The sequence below is a fragment of the Leucoraja erinacea genome, chromosome 2 (assembly GCF_028641065.1).
Source record: "Leucoraja erinacea ecotype New England chromosome 2, Leri_hhj_1, whole genome shotgun sequence".
NCBI lineage: Eukaryota > Metazoa > Chordata > Chondrichthyes > Rajiformes > Rajidae > Leucoraja > Leucoraja erinaceus.
Window position 1 is genome coordinate 123,471,166 of NC_073378.1, and position 27,632 is coordinate 123,498,797.

At 46.9% G+C, this 27,632-nt stretch overlaps 1 protein-coding gene across 1 annotated transcript in view; it reads left to right on the forward strand.

The window, feature by feature from the left end:
* The window catches only part of jcada (junctional cadherin 5 associated a), a 122,106-nt gene that overhangs the window by 90,875 nt on the left and 3,599 nt on the right, over positions 1–27,632 (forward strand). Inside the window, 2 exon segments of the mRNA XM_055665010.1 lie at positions 7,980–9,520; positions 9,522–11,951. Coding sequence (XP_055520985.1) covers positions 7,980–9,520; positions 9,522–11,951 — 3,971 coding nt within the window.

Sequence of the window (27,632 nt, forward strand, 5' to 3'; positions counted from 1 at the left end):
GATAGTTTTATAAATATGTGAAGGGGAATAGACATTCTCTTGTTGCAAACGTTCCTATCTAATAACTGGTGACGGATCTGCTGGAAAACCTTGTTGCTCTGCATTCAGCTGTGGGAGGGCTAGTTGTACATAAACTGAGCTAATCCATCCACTGAAGAAGGGTCTCAACCCGAAACGTCACCCATTCCTGCTCTCCAGAGATGCAACCTAACCCACTGAGTTACTCCAGCCTTTTGTGTCCATCTTCAGAGTAAACTGACATCTGCAGTTATAATGTTATGGAATAGGAGTAGAATTAGGCCATTCGGCCCATCAAGTCTACTCCGCCATCCAATCATGGCTGCTCTATCTCTCCCTCCTAACTCCATTCTCCTGCCTTGTCCCCATAACTTGTGACACCCATACTGTGTAGGAAAGAAGTGCAGATGCTGGTTTACACTGAAGATAGACACAAAATGCTGGAGTAACTCAGCGAGACGGGCAGCATCGCTGGAGAGTAGGAATGGGTGATGTTTCTTCATAGACCCTTCTTCAGACTGAGAGTCAGGGGAGAGGGAGATAAAGAGATAAGGAAGTGTAAGGTGTGAAAACGAGACAAAGGGGATGGCGATCAAGGATCATGTCGAAAAGATCATTGTTAGCTAGGAGAAGGTAATAACAAAGCAAACAGAGATAAACTGCAGTTCCTTCCTGCCATTTTTATGTTTTTTATCAAACCTGAAACAATGTGTTTTTGGTCAAAACCACCTCCTACTCTGCGTTGTAGTTGCCACCAGGGTGGACAACTCCTCAGGTCTAGACTCCATTGCTAACAATGCGTTATTCCTCCTGTAAAACAACAAACTGGTTCCGCCAAGAAAACGATACTGTTAAAAAGTAAGGCTAAAGGGCCTGTCCCACTTGGCCGTCATTTGCGCCTCATTTACGCGTCATATGTAAAATAAGTGGACGAGTCATTACGCGCAACATCGCACGCAAATCACACATCATCATGCCGTGTGGTGCGCGTGACGTCATTAGAATACCCTTCGGCACGCGGCGACACATGGTTATGCACGGTGACGTAACCATGCGTCACCACGCGATAGCCGTGAGACGTCGGGACGCAGCTTGCAACGCCAATGCGTCAGCGTGCGTACCCAATGCGTCAGCGTGCGTACGCGATACGTCATGCAGGTGGCGCGCGAGGATATCATGCAGCACGAAATCCTGGAGCGCCGCGCAATACCACGCGCAACTACACACTGCTCCACGCCTCTCCATGCGCCCGTCCCGTGCTACCACACGCTACCCGTGCGTCACAACGCGACGACCACATTTTTGGAGGTCTCGAAATGGCGCGCAAATGATGGCCAAGTGGGACAGGCCCTGAATAGATTGTTTTAAAATGTGAGTCATCCCTGAGAGGCTTGACTGACCTACTCTTTTTGCAATTAGTCAAACTCTCTGAGTTACCAGAGATGGATTTAAGTTTCTGGGCAACATATTGTGTGGCTAGGATAGAAAAGGTGACGTTTTCGGGTCGAGACCCTTCTTCAGACTGAGAGTCAGGGAGAGGAAGACACTGAGCCCTCTCCTCTGACTCTCAGTATGAAGAAGGGTCTCGACCCAAAAACGTCACCTATTCCTTCTCTCCAGAGATGCTGCCTGTCCCGCTGAGTTACTCCAGCATTTTGTGTCTCTCTTCAGTGTAAACCAGCATCTGCAGTTCCTTCCTAGACATAATGCGTGCCTTTGCAACTAGAGGAGGCTTAAAGATTTATCTGCTTGAGCTGTAATCGTCCTCTGTCAGTAAACCTTCAGCAGGGCACCAAATACACAAATGCAGACTGAATGTGTAGGAGGGAACTGCAGATGCTAGTTTACACTGAAGATAGTCACAAAATGCTGGAGTAACTCAACGGGACAGGCAGCATCTCTGGAGTGAAGGAACAGATGAGAGGGAATCTGGAGACATAGAAGAGTACAAAGAGAATGTAAGGCGTGAAAAAGACACATCAAAGCAGATGATGTCCAGAGGTCTTTGTGAGTGGTGGGCATTACATTAAGGGATTGCTGTGCTTGGTGTATATTGAATGTGTGGGAAGGAACTGCGGGTGCTGGTTTAAACCAAAGGTAGACACAAATGCTGGAGTCTTTCAGCAGTACAAGGCAGCATCTCTGGAGAGAAGGAATGGGTGACGTTTCGGGTCGAGAACGTCTGAGGAAGGGTCACAACCTGATCGTCACTCATTGCTTCTCTCCGAAGATGCTGCCCGTCCCGCTGAGTTACTCCAGCATTTGCGTCTGTATTTGATGCATAATGACCCTGGCCTTTTACCGGCAGGGTAGGGTGAGGGGCACATGCTGAGATCTTGTCGCAGCCATTTTCTAAGTGATGGGAACAGCTGCATGAGGTGGGAAGCGTTGCTATTGATATTAATAGCTGGTGAAACTGATGTGCAAACATATTGATTCTTTGGGGAGAGGGGAACAGCCAGTGAGCATCCCGTTGTCCCTCACCCTCAGGCCATCTTCCTGCAGCTGGCAGCCTTCAACACTCCACTCTCTGCAAAAAGAAAGAGACTTTTCCAGAAATTATCTTTATTCTAATTCCCTTTCTTTGCTGACTTTATTCTCACCACACGTGGAGGACATTTGGCCCTTGGTGCCTGTACTGATTGGTGAGCAGTTTTTTTGTTTAGTTTAGTTCCAAGATACAGCGCGGAAACAGGCCCTTCGGCCCCACAGAGTCCACACCGACATTCGCACTATCCCACACCCACTCGGGGCAATGTTTACATTTACCAAGCCAATTGGACCTACAAACCTGTACTTCTTTGGAGTGCGGGAGGAAACCGAAGATCTCGGAGAAAACCCACGCAGGCAGGTCACGTGGAGAATGTACAAACGCAAGTCACCCGTAGTCAAGTCAAGTCAAGTGTGTTATTTGTCTACATGACACCATACTGAGGAGGATGTGTGCTCTGGAGAGGGTGAATGATGAAGCGTGGCAATGAGCGTTAGCGGCACTGGGCCTGTTTTGTGAATAGTGAAAGGCAAATGTGGAGACAAAGTCAAGGACTTGACAGCAAACAAACCGAAAACTGGATCTGATAGAAAATAGGCTTGTTGTGGCTGCCCAGCACACTCCTGACGGGATCCATGGGATCAAAGGGCACACACTATGCTATGTGCTTGTGCTGCTAAAAATAGACATCCTGCCAGTGACAGGGAAAATGAGTCAGAGGAGCAGGGAGCAGAGATAGGACACCGAGAGATACAGCCGTAGTCAGGATGGAACCCACAGGGTTGTGTCTCCCGGCGTCTGCGGGACAAATTCGCTGCAAGGCTGGGTGAATGAACTCTGGCCCGGGTGCTGGACTGCGCCAGCCGTGACCGGGCAGCCATATTTGAGGAAGGATGTGCTGGCTCTGGAGAGGGTCCAGAGGAGGTTTACACGAATGATCCCAGGAATGAGCTGGCCGGGTGCCCACAATATGATGCTGCTGACTCCATGGGCGTGCACTAGTCGGCGGGTGAGGCTGGGCCTGTACTCGCTGGAGTTAGCAGCCAAATGGGGCAGGGGGGGGTCCTCATGTGAAACAGTTGGCAAACCTGGAATAGTGAAAGGCTGCTCGATTGGATAGATGCTGGGATGTGGAGAGACGTTTTTCCACTAGTGGGAGAGTCAAGGACTTGCACTGAGTTACTCCATCAGTTTGGGTCTTCTTTGGGTCAGACAGAATGTGTGAGCATTAATCAAAGCGTTACTCGAACAGTGCAGGTGTCTGGATCTGATAGAACAATAAGGCTTGTTGTGGCTGCCCAGCATGCTGTGTCTTATCTTCCTGAACGGATCCATGGGATACAGCAAGGGCAAAGTATAAACCCACTCTGCTATAATGCTAATGTGCTGCTAAAAATAGACATCCTGTCCATGTGACAGGGAAAATGGAAACTCTGACTCAGCAACAGGAGCAGGGGAGCTTGAGATAAGGACACCGAGAGATACAGTCACAGAAGATAGATACCTTGCCCACGCAACCATCATGCCAAACCTCTGTTTCAGGTGGAGTTACTCAGAGGGGTCAGACAAAGGGTTGTCCAACTTTCTCACTACCCAAATAAGGGACAAAAAGGTCAAAATACCGGGACAAATTCCCGACGGCAATTCGTTGACCGTCTCAGCCGTGGCTGGGTGAATAATGAGTTGGCCCGGGTGCTGGACTGCACACAAAGCCCAGCCGGCGGGCCAGTCCGGCACCCCATCCAACTCATGAACCGATGATCGGTGGTGTCGGCGGTAAGCGAAGGTCCGTAGGTCGGACAGCTGGCCGGGCTGCCCACCAATGGGGCCACGGGCGAGGCGCTGCTGCTGCTGCACTCCATGGGCTGCACTACGTCGGGACGGGTGAGGCGGGGCCACACGCGGCGCTCCGACCCGACAGCCCCCTCGACCCGAGTAGTAGCGGTCAAATACGGGACATGGGCGGTCCCGCTTGGGACAAACCAAATTAGCCCAATATACGGGATGTCCCGGCTAATACGGGACAGTTGGCAACCCTAGTCCAGACAGCATTATGTAGCCCCGAAGGAACTGCATAAACCCTCATTGTGCTGCCTGCTCCTTAAACTGAAAATAGTACCTCAAACATCCCATCCCAAATCCCTGCTGGAGGACACCACAAACGTCTTTCAATGACTTCCGTTTACCAAGCCCCCACTCCCTTGGCACTGAAGAAGGTCGACCCGAAACGTGAAAGGTTTTGGGTCGAGGTTTTCTGAAGTTTAAAAGCTTCTGGTTCTCTTTGACCTGATTAAACGCCCCCATTCCTTCTCTCCAGAGATGCTGCCACTCCCTCCAGCATGACCCTCTGAGTTATTCCAGCATTTTGGGTCCACCATTCAATCATGGTTCACCCATCTCTCCCTCATAACCCCATTCTATCTTTGGGTCAGACAGCATCCTTGGAGGGAACTAATGGATGAGACCATTTTTCCAGACCTCAACCCAAAACGTCACCTAGTCTTTTTTTCTCTAGTCCTGGAGTCTCCCACTAGTGGAAACATCCTCTCCACGTCCACTCTATCCAAGCTTATCACTATTCTGTAAGTTTCAATGAGGTGTCCCCTCATCCTTCTAAACTCCAGCGAGTAGCGGCCCAGTGCTGACAAGCGCTCTAGTGGGACTAGTGAAGATGGAACATCTTGGTCGGCATGGACACGTTGAGCTGAAGGGCCTGTTTCCATGTTATATAACTCGTAAGACTCTATGACTATCCCCATTCTTTTCTGCCCACGGTAGAGTTGCCGCCTTACAGCGCTTGTAGCGTCGGTGACCCGGGTACCACCCCGACTACGGGTGCTGTCTGTACGGAGTTTGCACGTTCTCCCCGTGACCACCTTTTCTTCGGTTCCCTCCCACACTCCAAAAACGTGCAGTTCTGTAGGTTAATTGGCTTGGTATAAGTGTAAATTGTCCCCTGTGTGTGTGGGATAGAGCTGGTCGTCGCGGACTTGGTGGGCCGAAGGGCCTGTTTCCGTGCTGTATCTCTAAACTAAATCCCAGTTTCCCAGACAAGGAATATATCTGGGGGAAATGGTAATCCAAAATTTAAAGAACTTGTTTATTTGAAAATTTAAAATAAAATCAGGAAAAGCTGGAAACATTCAACGGGTCAGAGAGATCTGTGGTAAGGGAAACAGAGTCAATGTTTCAGTTTTGATGAAAGAACTTCAATCTGAAACATTTTTATTTCACCACGAGCAGATACTGTCTGGCCTGCTGAGTATCTCAAGCATTTTCTGTTTGTAGTGACGGGGCAAAGTAAAGTGAATTGCTGCTTCCAATCCGGAGGAAGCAATGTTGAAAAGTCGGCCTTCATTTTTCAGACAACTCAGGAACTACAGTCGATCAGGCAGGAAGAGGTAGGAGCAAGCGATGACGAAAATAGCACAGGTTTCCGCAACAATATCCATCAGACATTTATTCTGCCATCATGTATGGAATAACATTGGCAGAGCCTGGTTTAACTTTGAGTGGATTTACAGATGAGGCCTGTGCTCAGTGCAGACGGAAACATTATCACAGTTATCCCATCATCAGTGTCTAAGATTAGCTGGCGTTTGGCTGCAATTTGTCAGGAACAGCTTCTTCCCCACAGCCATCAGACTATTAAACTCCTGAAACAAAAATCTGAACTTTAATAGCCTATTGCACTTTATATGCTTATTTATGTTTGTATATATATATATTCAATGGTATATGGACACACTGATCTGTTCTGTATTTATTTATGCCTACAATATTCTGCTGTGCTGAAGCAAAGCAAGAATTTCATTGTCCTATCTGGGACACATGACAATAAACTCGAGCTTGAACAATGAAGCCAGGCAATGTGTTTTGGGTCCCAGGGGAGCACCACACTTACCAGTTCCCTTCCAAGTTGCACACCAGGCTGATTTGGAAATCGCAAATTTATAATTGTTGCTACTTCATCAATTCCGTCTCTAAATCCTGGAACTGCCTCACTAATAACGCTGTGAGAATATCTCAATTGTCAAGAGTGTTTTATTGTCACATAGAGACACTGAAACATAGAAAATAGGTGCAGGAGGAGAATATTTGGCCCTTCGAGCTAGCACCGCCATTCATTGTGATCATGGCTGATCATCCACAATCAATAACCCGTGCCTGCCTTCTCCCCATATCCCTTGATTCCGCTAGCCCCTAGAGCTCTATCTAACTCTCTCTTAAATTCATCCAGTGAATTGGCCTTCCACAAATTCACAACTCTCTGGGTGAAAAAGATTTTTCTCATCTCAGTTTTAAATGGTCTCCCCTTTATTCTAGGACTGTGGCCCCTGGTTCTGGACTGCCCCATCAATGGGAACATTTTCCCTGCATTTAACTTGTCCAGTCCTTTGATAATTTTATATATTTCTATAAGAACCCCCTCATCCTTCTAAATTCCAGTGAATTGAATGTCCCGAAACAGAACAATCAAATTCTTACTTGCACAACAAAAAAGATCATATTCTCTCTCTCTCTCTCGCTCTCCCTCTCGCTCTCCCTCTAAACAGAGTGGGAATAAATGGGGACCTTTCCGGTTGACTGCCATTGACTAGTTGTGTTCTGCAGGGATTGGGGTTGGGAAATAGGGAGTCTGCAGAAAGTATGCAGCGCTGGAGGATGAGGGGTGATCTTATAGAGGTGTATAAAATCATGAGTGGAATAGATCGGGTAGATGCACAGTCCCTTGCCCAGAGTAGGTGAATCGAGGACCAGAGGACATAGGTTAAGGTGAAGGGGAAACGATTTAATAGGAATCTGAGGTGTAAAGGGGGGTGTGCGTATGGAACGAGCTGCCAGAGGAGGTAGGTGGCTGGGACTATCCCAATATGATCATGGCTGATCATTCAACTCAGTATCCCATCCCTGCCTTCTCTCCATACCCCCTGATCCCTTTAGCCACAAGCGCCACATCTAACTCCCTCTTAAATATAGCCAATGAACTGGCCTCAACTACCTTCTGTGGCAGAGAATTCCACAGATTCCCCACTCTCTGTGTAAAAAATGATTTTCTCATCTCAGTCCTAAAAGACTTCCCTCTTATCCTTAAACTGTGATCCCTTGTTCTGGACTTCCCCAACCGGGAATAATCTTCCTGCATCTAGCCTGTCCAACCCCTTTAGAATTTTGTAAGTTTCTATAAGATCCCCCCCCCCCCCCCCCAATCTTCTAAATTCCAGCGAGTACAAGCCGAGTCTATCCAGTCTTTCTTCATATGAAAGTCCTGACATCCCAGGAATCAGTCTGGTGAACCTTCTCTGTACTCCCTCTATGGCAAGAATGTCTTTCCTCAGATTAGGAGACCCAAAACTGTACGCAATACTCCAGGTGTGGTCTCACCAAGACCCTGTACAAATAGACAAGGGTTTCTTAACGGGAAATGCAGTTGCTCATGTCTAAACTACACCCTTGGTATATGTTGCAGGTTGAACAGTGGACTTCCGTTACCCTGTTCATCAGGGCTTCATTCGGGTAAAGACATCAACTACTGGAGACGACGAGGCCAAGACTTCAGTGGTTTACTGGATTACACAAACCATGGAGACCCCGAAGGAAGTAACGCAACGAGAACTCGAAACATTCCAAAAGCTGAACAGCGAGGAAGAGGTTCACAAGAACATCAGCTGCAGAGCAAGCAGCACAAGACAGGAGCCATGAGATCCGACCAGCAAGCGGGTTGCACGGCAGAAGGGCAGAGCATGGCGGAGAGAGTGGTGCGTGAAGATATGTGGGGGACTCCGATGGACCGTAAGTGTCAAAGCCTGGGAACAGAGGAGTGGAGATCTTCTTTAGGAAGACAATCGTCTGACAGTGGTGGGGCCAAGTTGAGACCAAACATATTGCCCAGGGTGGTTAGCGATGAGGTATTTCACAAAGAAGGAACGGAAAATGTGAGAAAAGGAAAGTCCCGGTCATTGCCCAGGGTCATCCCAGATATCAATGGGAAGGAATCACGGACAGGGCTACACTATGTGACGACATCCGGCATTGACACGGACAGACTGGACAATCAGTGTTTGAGTGATCACGTTGCGTTGCAGAGCTGCGCTTCGTACTGCGATCCCAAAACAAGTTCAAAATGGCGAGAGAATGTCAGGCAAAGTGCTCAGTTTGCTCAGCTGCCCAAAGCTAAATTCAGCAGGCCTTTAAACCCTCCTTCCTATGAACTGTATCAGCAAATTAGGAGGAGTTCAGAAATGATACCTGGTCTCCATGTGCATGGGGAAAATGAAGGACAAGGCATTGATTTTGCCCGTGACCAAGACCACAATAGTTGTCCCAACTTGGACCCTCCTGTCTATGTGCCTCCCTCATCCTATAAAGCCCAGCCTCAACAACATGTTGGTCGCAAATGCTTTGTCCAAGTGCCTAGTTGTCACAAGGCCGCAGGTCAATGCTCCCAATCAACAAGGACTGGTGTCGACCAGCCACACTGGTGCTGTTCCCAAACCGGGAAGATCGATCAAGCTGATCACATGCAGGTCTTTGATGAGAACGACGCAAAGCGACAGTTGCCACAAGCCAAAAATGCAACCGATGAACTAGGCAACGGTGCCCATCACAGTCTGGGAAGCCACAGTGCGCCACACAATGGATACTCAGATCACCACAACGCTTTTGTCAAGTACATACCATTTACTGATCCTCGCATCAGGCACATAACCATCGTGCCGTCTGAGAAGCAATTTGATGAGGCAGATTACAAGCAAGACCAATGGCCTGCTGCAGACCGAGATACTGATGGGAATAAGGTCCATGGACCATCACAGCACTGTAGTGCCTTTCTCTGTTCCATCAGGGTCCCATTACTCCAGTCCGGCAGGCCCCAGGCCGGCAGTCGATCCACCAACGCCCGACAACAGTTGGTCGTTGCCGCCCAGGCCAGAGAACCAGAACCCGGCAAAGTCCGATCATGGTTGTCACACACACGCGGGCGACTGGCCCGATGCCCCGTCCGGGCACGGCATACCACCGCAAAGAAGCCAAGGCACTGCCGAGACGGTGACCCAGGTGAAGAAATGGGCGCCGGATTCCCGGTGTTTCGAAGGGCACGGAAAGAAGCAGCCGAGAAGAAGGATGACGGAGACCATCTTTTGCCTGGTCAGTGTCCCGCTCAAGATGCCGGAGGAGGAAGGAGCGAGCAATGGCAACGGCAATGCCGCGGCGCTCATCGGTGGCGGCGGCGGCGGCGGCAGCACGGGAAACCTAACCGATCAAAGCTTTCTGAGCATGTCCTCTTCTGACCTGGAGTTGCAAGCATTGACGGGGTACATGGCGCCAGATAATGGACTGAAGAGGCCGGAGCACTGGGGTGAAGTGAGCAGCAAACGCGAGGTTGCCTCCAGCTTCAAGCGGCACCGAGAGCTGAGGGCCTCTGGGTCTTGGCCAGGTGACCAGTACAAAGATCAGGAAACGCAAACAAGTTTCGGTAAAGGCACCCGTGCTGTTCAATTGTTTGCCAGCGCCTTGAAGAAAGAGGGAACATGCAAGCAGAACCACTCAGAGTCTGAAGCCAGCACTTTCAACCATGGGAATAGAAGAGGCTCGGAAGCTACTGTGGCTGGTGACCAGAAATGGAAGCTGAGTAGCCACTCGATGAATGGGCAGACAAGCTTACACCCATCCAGTAACAGTGCCTTCACCAGGGCCGCCCCTACCCAATACCAGGTGGGCAAACCACCCAAAAGCCAGCCAGAAGGAGCTCCAATGAGCCCCTGTGAGAAAGGCAGAGATGTAAAAGTGGAAAAGGATCGAGGCTGTCCACAGACCTCGTCCAGCCCTGCCGTCGGTTCCACAGGCTTCGGCCAGTTTCTCCTGAAGCCCGTAGACCGGCGTCCCTGGGATGCCATCAGCGAGCTGGAAAATTTCAACAAGGAAATTCAGGATCACGAAGACCGCAACACTCAGATGCAGCGGGATGACGGTGAAGACGGTGAAGAACTCTTTGCATCGCAGTTGATCAGCTCGGACGAGGTCTTTCTGAGCACTCAAATGCCTTTGCCTCGGAATTCCGAGCTGTGCGTGCCTGAAAAGCCATTGACCAACATGGCTGCACCAGAAGAGATGCTGGAGGAATGCTGCCCAGATTACAGCAACATCACCCCTGAGGTCCATAAAGCGCACTCTGTATCTGCCGTCCACAATAAGCTCAGAAACCACTTGAGCTACCCGCTCCGTAAAGCTGCCAGCAAAGGGACAGCAAATGCCAGGAGAAGCACAATTTTAAATATATTCTCAACGAAAAGTGCACAATTCACGAAATTGTACAATGAAACAAATGCCGAGGACACCGACAGCAAAAGCCAATGCACAAAGATGAATGGACTTGGTGTACCCACATATCAGCTCAGTGAAAGGAAAGGAGGGGAGGTAATGGACAAAAACATATTGGTCAGAGATAATGCAGCAGGTAAAACAATTCTGCCTGCCCCAGAAACTCGAAGCAATGGCATCATTAGAAAAATGTTCTTTCAATTTGACAGTGATGAGATTTCCTTGGAACCTGACCTGAGCTCTTTAAGTTCTTGGAAAAGCACAAAGCCGATTATCGATGAGACGAATGACCTCTTAAAACAGAGGCCGGTGAGAGGAATCTCCAAAACGGAGTCATTCGAAGAAAGAGCTGCCAGGATTTTAGGCATCGACGTCGCAGTGGAGGCCTTGATTTCTCCAGTGAGGAAGGAACAGGGTCGGGATGTTGAAGAATTTGAGGGAAATTCTCCCTGTGTAGAGGAGCTGAGCCACACCTGTGATCCTGCTATGACAAACTGTAAATGCACTTCAGGAGAAGTACTGGAGGATGATGTTGGAATGGGTGTGGAAACTAACAATCAGTTGGAATGGAGAGACAGCCCAGTCTATGGAATATGGTTACCAAATGGAAATAGTGTGCTCCAGGATAATTTACCAGGGCACATCATTGAAAATGACAAAGGATTACAGTCGGGGAAGAGGGCCCTCATCAATGAAGTTTTTCATGAGCCTTTCAGTGAGTTTTATAACTGGGCTGACAGGAATTGCCACTTTGGCACAGAATGCAAAAACACCCCTCTCGCAGGTGAGGATAGGAAAGGCCGAAACACTTCAGGAAGGATTGAAGCCTTGCAGGGTAGGCTTGCAGCACCTCAAAGGCACGCAGCTCCTGATCGCTTGGCCCGAATGAAAGAGGTGGACTCGGTTTCCCGCATCAGGCGTCTCAGCATCAAAAGCACAGATCCTGCTGATGAGCTTGATGAGGCTAAATGCAACCCAGAGCAAGGGGATAAGGAAGAGCCTTGTACCTCAGTGCGAAAGAAAGATACGTGTGCAACAAAGAAAAGAGTCCTATCGCGAGGAGAGGATTCAGAATCTTTTGTGTCTTCAATCGTAGTCAATACTGGGAGCAAAGAGGCTGGAGGTATGTTGTGTGAAGACTTTACAGCATAATGTCTTGACTGAAGTCACTGCACCCAATTGATTGCATGATGTCCAATTTATTACAGCTGACATGGGGATGATTCTGCTTTTGGCATCGTAGCTCAGGATGTAAACAGTTGCCTTCGATGTTAGAAACATAGAAACATAGAAATTAGGTGCAGGAGTAGGCCATTCGGCCCTTCGAGCCTGCACCGCCATTCAATATGATCATGGCTGAACATCCAACTCAGTATCCCGTACCTGCCTTCTCTCCATACCCTCTGATCCCCTTAGCCACAAGGGCCACATCTAACTCCCTCTTAAATATAGCCAATGAACTGGCCTCGACTACCCTCTGTGGCAGAGAGTTCCAGAGATTCACCACTCTCTGTGTGAAAAAAGTTCTTCTCATTTCGGTTTTAAAGGATATCCCCCTTATCCTTAAGTTGTGACCCCTTGTTAAGTGTAGGAAGGAACTGCAGACGCTGGTTTAAACCGAAGATAGACACAAAATGTTGGAATAACACAGCGGGTCAGGCAACATCTCTGGAGAAAAAGAATGGGTGACGTTTCGGGTCGAGATCCCTCTTAGGACTGGAGTTGAGGGAAAGGGGAACAAGAGGTATAGATGGTGATGAAGAGAGATATAGAATGAATGAATGAAATGCAAAAAAGTAACGATGATTAAAAAAACAGGCCATTACTATCTGTTTGATAGGTGAGAACGAGAAGCTGGGGCGACTCGGGTGGGGGAGAGATGGAGAGAGAGGGAATGCAGGGATTACTTGAAGTTAAAGAAGTCAATATTCATACCACTGTTGCCCAAGCAAAATATGAGGTGCTGTCCCTCCAACTTGCGTTTGGCCTCACTCTGACAATGGAGGAGGCCCAGAACAGAAAGGTCAGTGTGGGAAAGGGAAGGGGATTTAATGTTTTTGGCAACCGGGAGATTTGGTAGGTCCAGGCAGACTGCGTGAAGGTGTTCAGCGAAATGATTGCCCAGTCTACGTTTGGTCTCGCCGATGTATAAGAGTCCTTAGAAGTTAGATCAGGTGTTATCCCCTTAAGATGCACATAAAAAGCTGGAGTAACTCAGCGGGACAGGCAGCATTCTTGGAGAGAAGGAATGGGTGAAGTTTTGGGTTGAGACCTTTTTTCAGACGCTGGGTCTTAAGTTCGCTTGGGGTTGCAAATGCCAACATTGATGCAAAGCACCAGAAGATACCTTGTGAAATGCACAACAATCATCAGCCAGAAATTTGCAGAACAAGTCGAACATTTTGAACCTCAAACACCAGCTAGAGCAATCCCTTAATATTCAGAAATAGGAAGCACCCTCAGCGCTAATCAGAGGAGTTGTCAACAGCTTACAGTTTAGCTGCTGAAATGTCAACATGTTTTATGCTTGTTGGTTCAGGGATTGTTGATCAGGCAGGTGAAGATTGGCACAAAATGCTGGAGTAACTCAGCACATCCCTGTGAAAAGCTACAGATCTGGAAGCGGACCAATACATCTATAAATAAAACTGATCGACTCGGACATCGTTTCATTTGCGCAATTGATTTCATTGTATTAATTTTAATATATTAATGTTTAAAATCCATTAATTGAAGGAAGAATATTTTACAGCCCATCTGTGGTCCCTAACCCCAACCCTAACCCTAACCCTAACCCTAACCCTAACCCTAACCCTAACCCTAACCCTAACCCTAACCCTAACCCTAACCCTAACCCTAACCCTAACCCTAACCCTAACCCTAACCCTAACCCTAACCCTAACCCTAACCCTAGCCCTAACCCTAACCCTAACCCTAACCCTAACCCTAACCCTAGCCCTAACCCTAACCCTAACCCTAACCCTAACCCTAACCCTAACCCTAGCCCCTAACCCTAAACCCCTAACCCTAACCCTAACCCTAACCCTAACCCTAACCCTAACCCTAACCCTAACCCTAACCCTAACCGTAACCCTAACCCTAACCCTAACCCTAACCCTAACCCTGACCCTAACCCTAGGGCAGCAAATGTCAGCGTGTATCAAGTCAAGTCAAGTTTATTCGTCATATACGCATACGAGATGTGCAGTGAAATTAAAAGTGGCAATGCTCGCGGACTTTGTATAAAAAGACAAACAAACAAACAACCAAACAAACTACAAACAGAATCACATATTCTTTTACATATTAAATATTGTGGGCGGAAGGAAAAACGTTCAGTAAAGTTAGTCCCTGGTGAGATAGGAGTTTACAGTCCGAATGGCCTCTGGGAAGAAACTCCTTCTCAACCTCTCCATTCTCACCGCATGGCAATGGAGGCGTTTGCCTGGCCGTAGCAGCTGGAACAGTCCGTTGCAGGGGTGGAAGGGGTCTCCCATGATTTTATTGGCTCTGGAGTTGCACCTCCTGTTGTATAGTTCCTGCAGGGGGGGGCAGTGAAGTTACCATAGTGCGTTCGACCGAACGCACTACTCTCTGCAGAGAATTCTTGTCCTGGGCAGAGCAATTCCCGAACCAGATGGTAATTTTTTCGGACAAGATGCTTTCCACAGTCGCTGAGTAGAAGCACTGGAGGATCCTCGGAGACACTCTGAATTTCCTCAATTGCCTGAGGTGGTAAAGGCGCTGCCTTGCCTTACTCACGAGTGCTGAGGCGTGTGATGTCCATGTCATATCCTCAGAGATGTGGACTCCCAGATATTTAAAACAGTTCACCCTATCCACAGTATCCCCATTTATCCTCAATGGAGTGTACGTCCTCGGATGATGTGCCCTCCTAAAGTCCACGATCAGCTCCTTAGTTTTTTTGATGTTCAAGAGGAGGCTGTCATACAACTTGACGGTTTTACGGGCGTCAGTCACTGATGCTCGCAGCCGCTGGTAAAATCACAAAGTGAGCCAAGCCCTTGAAATGTCTGGTGGTGGATGAGTCACCTGGGCCCGATGGACTGCACCCCAGGTATCTGAAAGGTGTCGCTCTAGAGATTGTAAAGGCATTAGTAAATATCTTACAAGATTCATTAGAGTCTGGAATTTTCCCAGTGAACATAGATTTATTCCCAGGAACATAGGAAGTTGATGGGTGACCTTATCATGAGCAGCATAGAGAAGGTGGATAGCATCTGTTTCCCAGGATAGGGGAGTCTAAAACTAGAGGTGGGAGGGCAGGTGAGGGGCAACTTTTTCACACAGGTGATAGGTATTTGGAATGAGCTGCAATACAGAGGAACCCCTGGAGCAGGGTACAATCACAAATTCTAAAAATACATTTCGACAGGAACATGAATTAGGGCAGCACGGTGGCGCAGCGGTAGAGTTGCTGCCTTACAGTGCTTACAGCGCCAGAGACCCGGGTTTGATCCCAGCTACGGGTGCTGTCTGTACAGAGTTTGTACATTCTCCCCGTGACCTGCGTGGGTTTTCTCCGAAGTCTTTAGTTTCCTCTCACACTCCAAAGATGTACAGGTTTGTAGGTTAATTGGTTTGGTATAAATTGTAAAATTTCCCTAGTGGGTGTAGGATTGTGTTAATGTGCTGGGATCACTGGTCAGGGTGGACTCGGTGGGCTGAAGGACCCGTTTCCAAGCTGCATCTCTAAAACTAAAAGTAAAAACTAAAATTAAATAACAAATATTTCAAAGTTTCTGCATTCGAGGAAGAAACGGAAGGCTTTAAGGCCTTCGTGGTGGTGGATAGAGGTGTAGACTGACTGAATGTCCATGGTGAAGATGAGGGAGTGGGGGCCTGAAAAACAGTGAAGAGACAAAGACATTTGAGGTGCTTGTCTCACTTGGCCGTCATTTGCGTGTCATGCAGATGGTGCGCAAAGATTTTGTACATCACAAAATCCTGCGACGCCGTGCGTCACTGCCTATGTCATCGCGCACCATGCGCGCATCACGTGAGTCATGACGCGTAAATTATGTCACGTAAATTACGCGCAAATGACGGCCAAGTGGGACAGGCCCTTAAGTATTCATTTCAAGAGGACTCGAATAAAAGCAGGAAGGTAATGCTGAGGCTTTACATGGCGGTGGTCATTTGAAATATTGTGAGCAGTTTTGGGCTCCTTGTCCGAGGAAGGATGTTGTTGCCCTTAGAGAGGTTCCAAAGGAGGATGACAAGAACCTATGGGTTAACAGACGAGGAGTGTTTGATGGCTCTGGGCCTGTACTCAAGGGCATTAAGTTTAGTTTAAAGTTTAGATGGACGAGAGGGGATCTCATTGTAATCTACAGACTAAAGAAAGGCCTAGATAGAATGGATGTGGAGAAGATGTTTCCAGTAGTGGGAGAGTCTAGGACCAGAGGGCACAGGGTCAGAATAAAAGGATGTACCTTTAGAAAGGAGATGAGGAGGAATTTATTTGCCAGAAGGAGACAAATTAATTACCATAGACAGCAAAGGAGGCCATCACTGGGCATTTTTAAAGCAAAGATAGGTCTTTAAATGGTAAGAATGTCAAAGGCTACGGGGAGAAGGCAGAAGAATGGATTTGAAAGGGAAAAATTGATCAGCCATGATCGAATGGTGGAGCAGACTCGATAGGCCCAATGGCCAAATTCTGTTCCTTTATCTTATGAAACTTTTGATGTCCGTTTTGTTTAATATAAGTAAATGCTGTCCCTAACAACCATCTCCAATGGCCCCCTGTCACTAATGAAAGAGATAGCTTTTAGATTGTCCTCTAACCTCGTGTCACTCTCCTGTGATGCTTCGATCAACCTGTTCCATTCTGAGAAGGAGGATTTCGCACTGACCTTACTGAGATTTGCCCGATGGTTATCATGTTTCTTTCTCATCATTCAGTAAAGACTAGCTCAGTCTCAACTGGTCAATTGAAAATGAGCAATGTCCACTAATTTCCACACAGGTTCCACACACCCTACAATGGCTATTGATGCCAAAGTGGAACTTGTCGACACAGTCTCATAGGCTCACAGGCATGGATAGAGTGGATGAGGAGAGGATGTTTCCACTAGTGGGAGAGTCTAGGACTAGAGGTAATCACCTCAGAATTAAAGAATGTTCATTTAGGAAGGAGATGAGGAGGAATTTATTTAGTCAGAGGGTGGTGAATTCTTTGCCACAGAAGGCTGTGGAGGCCAAGTCAGTGGATATTTTTAAGGCAGAGATAAATAGATTCTTGATTAGTGCGAGTGTCAGAGGTTATGGGGAGAAGACAGCAGAATGGAGTTGCGAGGGAGAGATAGGTCAGCCTTGATTGAATAGACTTGATGGGCTGAATGGCTTAATTCTGCTCTGATGTTATCTTGTAACCTTCTCCATTTTGAGCGTTGAGGACTTCCGAGCATCAGCAGGAATGTTACACTTCTATTCCTATTCCTTATGGAGCTGTGTGATGGGATGGGTGGTTGGTTGGTAACTACTACACCATTCAGAATAGCAGCCCGTCTCAAGAGTTCCAGCCCGTCTCACAGTTCCAAGGCTGAAGACTTTTTTTTCAGGGTTATGCAATTGAAAGTGGGACTTTTTTAGTTTAGTTTCGAGATACAGAGCAGAAACAAGCCCTTCGGCCCACCGTGCCCGAACCGACCAGCGATCCCCGCACATTAACACTACCCTACACACACTGGGGACTATTTACATTTATACCAAGCCAATTAACCTACAAACCTGTACGTCTTTGGCGGAAATTGGAACATCCAGAGAAACCCACGCAGGTCATGGGGAGAACGTACAAACTCCGTGCAGACAGCACCAGTAGTCAGGATCGAACCCGCTGTAGGGCAGCGGCTCTACTACTGCGCAACCGTGCCACGAGGTGGTGCGTGCATTTCCTGTTTTTCTTGGGTTTCCTTGTGCTTCCAATCAAGAGCAGGATTAAGCTATTTGACGCTTCAATCATCTCCATAGTATCTAGAGATCATGGTCTGTCTTTCATCTCAGCACCATTTTCCGCGCAGACAAAAAAAATGCCACTGGAGTGCGGCAACATTTGGCAACAGCTGGTCGGGATGCAAGGGGATATAGGTCAGCAACAGGAATGGGCAGAGAAATGGCAAATAGAGTTTAGCAAGTGTGAGGTATTCACTATGGGAGGTTGACTGTTTGGAGAGAGTACAGGTGTTCCCCGATTTATGATGCTTCCACTTGCGATATTTCGACTTTACGATCGGCAAACGCTCGGCAACGGCTGCGAGTCGCACGTCACTTCCGGTCACGTGATCGCAATGTATCGCAATGCATTTTCAACTTACGATATTTTTGGTTTACGATGGGTTTATCGGAACGTAACCCCATCCCATCGTAGCTCGAGGAGCAGCTGTATAAGGTTAACGGCAAGACCCTGAACAACATTAATGTGCATAGGGATATTTTAGTCCAAGTTCATAGCTCGCTAGACAGCAAATGTAGATAGAGTGGTATAGAAGGCGTATAACATGCTTCCCTTCATTGCTATGGGCATTGAATATGTCAGGAAGTCATGATGCAACTCTCTAAGACTTTAGTTAGGCCGCATTTGGAGAATTGCGTGCAGTTCTGTTCGACCCATTACAGGAAAGATGTGGTGGATTTGGAGAGGGAGTAGAGGAGGTCTACCTGAATGTTGGGAATAACAGCTGCAGAGAGAGGTTGGATAGACTTGGATTGTCTTCTCTGGAATGTCGGAGATTGAGGGGAGATGAAAGAAATGTATAAAATTATGGGAGGCACAGATAGGGCAGAGAACCTTTCTCCCCATGGTGGAAATGTGCAACAGTAGAGGGCATAGCTATATGGTTAGAGGGGGAAAGTTTAATGAGGATTAGTTTAGTTTAGTTTACTTCAGACATACAGGGCGGAAACTGGCCCTTCGGCCCACCGAGTCCGCACCGGCCCGCGATGCTCACACATTAACACTACCCTACACACATCAGGGCCAATTTACACTTATACCAAGCCAAGGAACCTACACACCTGTACACATATGCAGGGCAAGTTTTTTACACTGAAAGTGGTGGGGGCCTGGAATGCATTGACGGGGGAGGTGGTGGAGGCAGGTACGATAGTGGCATTTAAGCGATTGTATGATGGCCTAATAGCCAGCGAGATCGCAATCCCGGAAATGCAGTCATGGAGGGTGCAGCAGGACAGGCAGCATCTCTGGAGAGAAGGAATGGGTGGTGTTTCAGGTCGAGACCCTTCTTCAGACTAAACCCGAAGCGTCACTCATCCCTTCTCTCCAGAGATGTCACCTGTTCCTAGCAAGTTACGCCAGCTTTTTGTGTCTATCTTCGGTTTAAACCAGCATCTGCAGTTCCTTCCTACACAGAGTGAGTACTGTACCTGATAGTGCCACGATGGCTTCCATCGACTCCGAGGATCTAGTCATTGGGGTAAAGTAAGAATTAAGCATTGTCCCACAACCAGCCTACCTCCTCCCCCTCCGCCCCCCCACCTCCTCATGATCGCCCAGTGGACATGGAGATCACAATCCCGTCACATGCAGTCATGGAGATTACTGCAGCTGGCAGTGTCATGGTGGCCTCCAATGTCCATGAAAATATGATCAAATACGGGAGCTTCGCAATCCAATTTCTCAACAAGACCGCAAGTAAATTGCAGCGAATTGTGTTCGCAGCCCAGACTATCACACAAACTGACTCCATCTACCACCTCACGCTGCCTTGGCAAGGCCAGCAGCATAATCAAGGACCAGTCGCATCCTGGCCACTCCCTCTTCTCCCCACTCCCATCAGGCAAAAGGTACAGAAGTGTGAAGATGCACACCTCCAGATTCAGGGACAGTTTCTTCCCAGTTGTTATCAGGCAACTGAATCATCCCACCACAACCGGAGAGTAGGGCTGAACTACTATCTACCTCATTGGAGACCCTCGCACTAACCTTGATCGGACTTCACTAGCTTTACCTTAGACTAAATGTTATTCCCTGATCACGTATCTATACACTGTGACTGGCTCGATGTGATCATGCATTGTCGTTCCACTGACTGGTTAGCACGCAACCAAAGCTTTTCACTGTACCTCAGTACATGTGACAATAAACTAACCTAGAGAGCTAGAGAAGTCTAGTTTTTCACTTTTTCAACTCCTTGTGTGTCTTGTTTTCACACCTTACCCTTCCTTATCTCTGTGTCTCCCTCTCCCCTGACTCTCAGTCTGAAGAAGGGTCTCGAACCGAAATGTCACCCATTCCTTCTCCGGAGATGCTGCCTGTCCCGCTGAGTTACTCCAGCTATTTGTGTCTATCCCAAGGATTGTAAATATTTCTTGAAAACATGTGAAAGGTCGGTTTATGTTAACGTGGTTGCTGAGCACATGTTGCAGGATTATCTTGTGGAATTTCTAATTAAGTCATGCACACATTCTAGATGAAATTGAGCTCACGTTTACACCGGTTTCTATTCCTGGCAGCAATGTTGCCGCATCAGGCCTGATTCATAGCCTTGTTCTGTGTACCCAATAATTTCTGATAAGACCTAACTGCTGCAGTATTTCCCCAGAGATTCAACAGACAAGCCTGTGTCTGAAGATAGACACAAAATGCTGGAGTAACTCAGCGGGAAAGGCAGCATCTCTGGAGAGGAGGAATGGGTGATGTTTCGGGTCGAGATCCTTCTTCAGACTGAACCACAGATATTTCATTTCTCTAGAGATGCTGCCCGACCCGCTGAGTTACTCCAGTTTTTTGTGTCTATCTTCGGTTTAAACCAGCATCTGCAGTTCCTTCCAACACTAAGATGTTCATTTCAGTGAACCTTTTAAATATGTAGGAAGGAACTGCAGATGCTAGTTTACACCGAGATAGACACAAAAATGCTGGAGTAACTCAGCGGGACAGGCAGCATCTCTGGAGGGAAGGAGTGGGTGACATTTCGGGTCGAGAGCCTTCTTCAGACTGAGAGTCGGGGGAAAAGGAAATGAGAGATATGGACGTGGATGTAGAGAGATAGAGAACAAATGAATGACAGATACGGAAAAAAGGAACGATGATAAAGGAAACAGGCCATTGTTAGCTGTGTGTTAGGTGAGAACGAGAAGCTGGTGTGACGGGGGTGGGGGAGAGATGGAGAGAGAGAGGGATTACTTGAAGTTAGAGAAATCATACCACTGGTTTGTAAGCTGCCCAAACGAAATATGAGGGGCTGTTCCTTGAATTTGCATTTGGTCTCACTCTGACAATGGAGGAGGTCCAGGACAGAAGGCGCAGTGTAGGCCGTCTCTCTGCTAAACAACCCAACCTGGAGAATTCTCATGAGACTATTTACATTGGCACACACTTTATTTTACAAGTTGTGCGCTGTAAACAATCTCATCAAAACAGATTGTTTTAATTTGCAATATTGTGATATGCATGAAACTATGTACATTTCATTGCACCACGCTGGGCTTGGGACCTTCTGCAAGTATTTTACATTTCACAAACTGTGAGATTGTTAATTGTCTGTGCTAAATGATCTGCTAAGACGTCCACAAAAAGCTGGAGTAACTTAGGAAGGAACTGCAGATGCTGGTTTAGAGCAAAGATAGACACAAAACGCTGGAGTAACTCAGCGGGACAGGCAGCATCTCTGTAGAGAAGGCATAGGCGGTTTCGGGTCGAGACCCTTCTTCAGATTGAGCCTGAGAGATGCCTTCTCTCCAGAGATGCTGCCTGTCCTGCTGAGTTACCTCAGCGTTTTGTGTCTACCTTTGGTCTAAACCAGCATCTGTAGTTCCTTCCAACCCTAAAATGTTCATTTCAGTTAACTTTTTAAATGTGTAGGAAGGAACTGCAGATGCTGGTTTACATCGAAGATGGACACAAAATGCTGGAGAAATTCAGCGGGACAGGCAGCATCTCCGGAGAGAAGGAATGGGTGACGTTTCGGATCGAGACCCTTATTCAGTCAGAAGGGTCTTCTACTGACTAAAGAAGGGTCCCAAGCAATTCAAGCCGATACGTCCCCCATTCCTTTTCTCCAGAGATGCTGCCTGTCCCGCTGAGTTACTCCAGCATTTTGTGTCTAACCTTTTAGATACCTACCTAGTTTCAATCATAACCCATCAGATTTCTGGAGATCATTGATAATTATTGTCTGAGCCAGCATGTCAGGTCGGCATCCGGTTAGCCCGCTGATCTTCAGAGTGGTTTGCCCGATGTTTGAATGTACACTATTTGGAACAGCCGTTTACTGACTGCATCTTGTGGGCTGTTCTATACTTCAAACATGCCTCACAGTTGTTTCTGCCTGCTCCTGTCCCACTGAATGAATACCTCAACTCCATCTTGCCCTCCACAGCCACCAACCTTATCGTTCCCCAGCTGGTCCAATCCCCCGGATTTATTTTCTCCCCAAAATCCATAAACGCAACTGCCAATAGACAATAGACAATAGACAATAGACAATAGGTGCAGGAGTAGGCCATTCGGCCCTTTGAGCCAGCACCGTCATTCAATGTGATCATGGCTGATCATCCACAATCAGTACCCCGTTCCTGCCTTCTTCCCATACCTCCACTATTTTTAAGAGCCCTATCTAGCTCTCTCGTGAAACCATCCAGAGAACCGGCCTCCACCACCCTCTGAAGCAGAGAATTCCACAGACTCACCACTCTCTGTGAGAAAAAGTGTTTCCTCGTCTCCGTTCTGAATGTCTTACTTCATCAGACCCTGGCAGACCCATTCTTTCTGCCTGCTGCTGTCCTACTGAATTCATTTCCACATACCTCGACTCCTTCCTATCCCCCCCGGTCCAATCCCTCCCTACCTATGTCCAAGACACCTCACACGCCCTTCGTCTCCTCCATGACTTCCGTTTTCCAGGCCCCCACTCCCTCATCTTTACTATTGAGGCTCAGTCACTCTACGCCTCCATCCCCCACCAGGAAGGTCTCAAAGCCCTCCGTTTCTTCCTCGACCGCAGAACCAGCCAAACGTCCCCCCCTCCCCCCCCATTCCTTCTCGTCAGTGATGCTGCTTGTTTCGCTGAGTTACTCCAGCATTTTCTGTCGGAAAACAAATTAAACTTCAGAACACGGTGTCATTGCATATGTATCCAGCAGAGGGCAGTTGGTCATGAAGTGAAGCCAGTCCCTTGGAGAAGGTATAAATGAGATTACCACTGGCCCTGAGCACAAAGACAAACGCTCCGATCCTACCAATGATGCAGTTTGTCTTTGTGTCGCTTTGAACTCAGTTCCACGCACAGCTCTGTGACCCCTGTCCTGTCCCAGAGGCATTGACTCATGCTCGGTATAAGAGTGGGATGTTTTCAGCAGCATCTGATGTGTATTAAGTAAAACAACCTCCCACTCATAGTTAGAAACAATAACAAGATTGCAGCTCCACTGAGACTTTATAAGCATACCCACCCAAAACAAACACAAGTAAACTGAACAATGGTCTCCTAATTTGAGGAAGGACATTCTTGCTATTGAAGGAGCACAGCGTAGGTTCACCAGGTTAATTCCCGGGATGGCGGGACCGACATATGATGAAAGAATGGGTCGACTGGGCTTGTATTCACTGGAATTTAGAAGGATGAGAGGGAATCTTATAGAAACATATACAATTCTTAAAGGATTGGACAGGCTAGATGCATGAGAAATGTTCCTGATTTTGGGGGAGTCCAGAACCAGGGGTCACAGTTTAAGAATAAGGGGTAGGCCATTTACGACTGAGATGAGGAAAAACTTTTTAACCCAGAGAGTTGTAAATCTGTGGAATTCTCTGCCACAGAAGGCATTGAAGGCCAATTCACTGGATGTTTGCAAGAGAGAGTTAGATATAGCTCATAGGGCTAACGGAATCAAGGGATGTGGGGAAAAAACAGGAACAAGGTACTGATTTTAGATGATCAGCCATGATCATATTGACTGGCAGTGCTGGCTCGAAGGGTCGAATGCACCTTTTTTTAATGCTTCTATCTGATGTGTATTAAGCAAAACAACCTCCCATCACCTCATAGTTAGAAACAATAACAAGATTGGATCTCCACCAGGTCTGGTCGTGGGGGGGTTCCCCCCGCCACGGGTACCATGTAATCCCGTGCTTCCTGCTCCATGGTCGGATAGTCGGCGACTATACCGTCTCACCCACGTGGTTTGCCAGGTGAGGAGGGGGCTGTGGACCCCCAGCAGGACCAAAAACAAAACTTGTCAAAGGGCGGATGAGCTTCTAGCGAGCCAACGGCCATCCACACTTCAGTAGAAGTTGCGATCACTGTCGTACATAGCATTGAAAGGAATGATGATAAAGCACACACATCAACATCCTAGACTTCCAGCGGCGGAAGTCCGCAGGAACGGGAGGACAGAGATGTGTGGCACGTCCGTGAAAATTAAAAAGCATTACTAAAACAATCCACATAAAAGCGTGCTATAGCAGGGGGCATTTTAGTCTTAATATGTGTATTTATAATCATGCAGATCTATCATAGGTTTATGTTATAGGAGCAGAATTAGGCCATTCAGCCCATCAAGACTGCTCCACCATTCAATCAGGGCTAATTTATCTTTCCCTCTCAACCCCATTCTCCTGCCTTCTCCCCATAATCCCTGATGCCTGTACTAATCAAGAACCTGTCAATCTCTCCCTTAAAATCAATTTTAAGCTATCTAAATGATCTTGCTAGGTCCATTCAAAATAGACATTTGTCAAGGCAGACACAAATTGCTGGAGTAACTCAGCGGGACAGGCAGCATCTCTGGAGAGAAGGAATGGGTGACGTTTCGGGTCGAGATCCTTCTTCAGTCTGACATCACCCATTCCTTCTCTCCAGAGATGCTGCCTGCCCCGCTGTGTTACTCCTGCTTTTTGGGTCTATCTTTGTTTTAAACCAGTATCTGCAGTTCCCTCCCACGCAAGACATTAGTCAAGATCGCAATCCATACACCTCATAAAAGATATATTTTGGTTGTGTTTTTATTTATTCTCGATTTTCCAAAGGCCAATAATGTATCCCCGGGCAGAACAACTACATTGACCTCAGTGGAGGTTATCTACTTTAAAAATAATGACTAGGATGGAGCACCAGGGCCCTGTCTTGATATTGGGGGCACAACAGACTACAGATGCTGGAACCTGTTGCATTATAAAAGAAGAGTAGCTGGGGCGACTCAGCGGGCCAGGTAACACCGGTGGAGGGAAATGCACAGTCAATGCTTTGAGTTAAGATGCTTCTTATAAACTGAAAGGGTAGCCGGTCTATAGAGGTGAAGAACGATCCTAGGAATGAGTGGGTTAACCTATGATGAGCGTTTGTCGGCACTGGGCCTGTACTCACTGGAGTTTAGAAAGATGTGGGGGGGAAGGGGGCCCTCATTGAAACGTACAGAATAGTGAAAGGCTTGGATAGAGTGGATGTGGAGAGGATGTTTCCACTAGTGGAAGAGTCTAGGACCAGCCGTCATAGCCTCAGAATTAAAGGACTTTCCTTTAGGATGGAGATGAGGAGGAATTCCTTTAGTAAGAGGGCGGTGAATCTGTGGAATTCTTTGCTTCAGAAGGCTGTGGAGGCCAAGTCAGTGGATTCAGGAGTTGACTAAGGAGATTGAAAAAGAAGTGGAGGTAATCTGGACTTTAATAAGTCGCATGGTAAGGTGCCATCTGATAGATGGGTACAAGAAAGTTAAAACACATGGGATCCAAGATGAGTGGCCTATTGAACATAATATTAGCTTGTGATTGAAGGCAGATGGTAGTGGTGGGGGGATGTTTTTCTGATTGATATACAGAATGTCGTTGATATCTTAAAAATGTGCAGTTCAGGATGGTGAAACGGGATATATCATGAGATCATAAGGTATAGGTGTAGAATTAGGCCATATGGCCCATCAAGTCTATCCCGCCATTCAATCATGGCTGATCTATCTCTCCCTCCTAACCCTATTCTCCTGCCTTCTTCCCTTAACCTCTGACAGTACATTAAACTGTACTAATCAAGAATCGTACAGTCTCAAGAATCACTAATCATATATATGCTATGTTTAAGAGACATTTGGACAGACACTTAAGTAGGAATGCAGAAAAGGATATTGCTTTATTGCTGGCAAATGGGATTGGTGTGGAATGGACAGTTACAGTTTAGTTTATTGTCACGTGTACCGAGGTACAGTGAAAAGCTTTTGTTACATGCTAACCAGTCAGCGGAAAGACAATACATGGTTACAATCGATCCATTTACAGTGTATAGATACATTAGGTATGTTACAAAACCTACCTGAATCGTGTCTGAGAATCTGCCCCACCCCGTGTGCGCGATTTTGGCGCTGTTTAGTGGGGGCGGGTTTAAAACGCGATTTTTACTAGGCTGTTGCAATCGAAAATGTTCAGCCTAGTAAATCATTAACGGAAAATCGCTGAAAGACCCCGTCGCAAAAGGTATTATTAGTTTTTATGGCCTTGTATAATAGTTATAGTAGTTTAAAAATCACTCTCTCAACCCGCAACCTCTCGCATCCCCAGGGTTTTATAAAGCAAACAATTAAAGGTATGTACCTTATTTTTACATTAAAAGGGGCTTCTTAAGAACCCTGTATATAAAGTTTTCTATAACGAGTAGCTAATTTTGGGCTCATTATATCCCGCAGTATTTTTCTGGGCATTTGAGGGCACAAATCCAGCGCAATATGAACGTTCTAAACCAGCGCGTTCACAGGAACCCACTAGAAAGCCGATTTAAAGTTGACTTTAATTTACAGCAATTGAACACTAAATTCCTTCCATTTGGCCTATAAATTGATGTAAATGAGATTTTAAAATCATGTTTTATTGTGAATAGAATTATTTATGAATATTATTTGGACACTTGGGTAACTAACTAATTATATGCTTTAATTTCAGGTCATCCAAGTTAGATTATTTTATGTTTGTTTCAGAATGGTTCAATCTACGATAACTGAAAATTTCATTCAGTTCTCTTAATTTTTAAGAAGGTTATGGCCTTTTGACTGTCCATGATCACAGCTTTTTTGTTATGTCCATAGAAAATCAATAGGGAACAAGATGCTAATTTCCGAGTATGAAAATGGCCATAACATTTTAAATACTTGAGATATGAAAGTGAATTAGGTGTCAAATTAAACTTATTTTTATGCTTTATCTGATGGGATAAATTACAGACTTGATTTTTTAAATCTCAAAATTTTGTAACATTGCTAGATACATGATTAGGGAATAATGTTTAGTGCAAGGTAAAGCCAGTAAAATCTGATCAAGGATAGTCCAAGGATCTCTAATGAGGTAGATAGTAGTTCAACACTGCTCTCTGGTTGTGGTAGGATGGTTCAGTTGCCTGATAACAGCTGGGAAGAAACTGTCTCTGAATCTGGAGGTGTACGTTTTCACACTTCTTTTGCCCGATGGGAGGGTGGGAAAAGAGGGAGTGGCCAAGGTGCGACTCATCCTTGATTATGCAGCTGGCCTGAGGTAGCGTGAGGTAGCCAGTGGAAGGGAGATTGGTTTGTGTGATGGTCTGGGCTGCATGGACACGATGGTTGAATGGCCCTCCAATGTGCTGTACAACAATGTCTCTGTGATGCAATAAGAGAAAGTTTAAATCATCCACTCTACCTCATCATCCATGGACCAGAGCATGTGGCACCACTCCTTGAGCCAGAGTGCAACTTTGTGGCATTTCATATTCAAGCATAAAGGGATTGTCCCACTATACGAGTTTACCCAAGAGCTCTCCCGAGTTTAAAACAAAATCAAACTCGTGGTAAGTACGTAAAATGT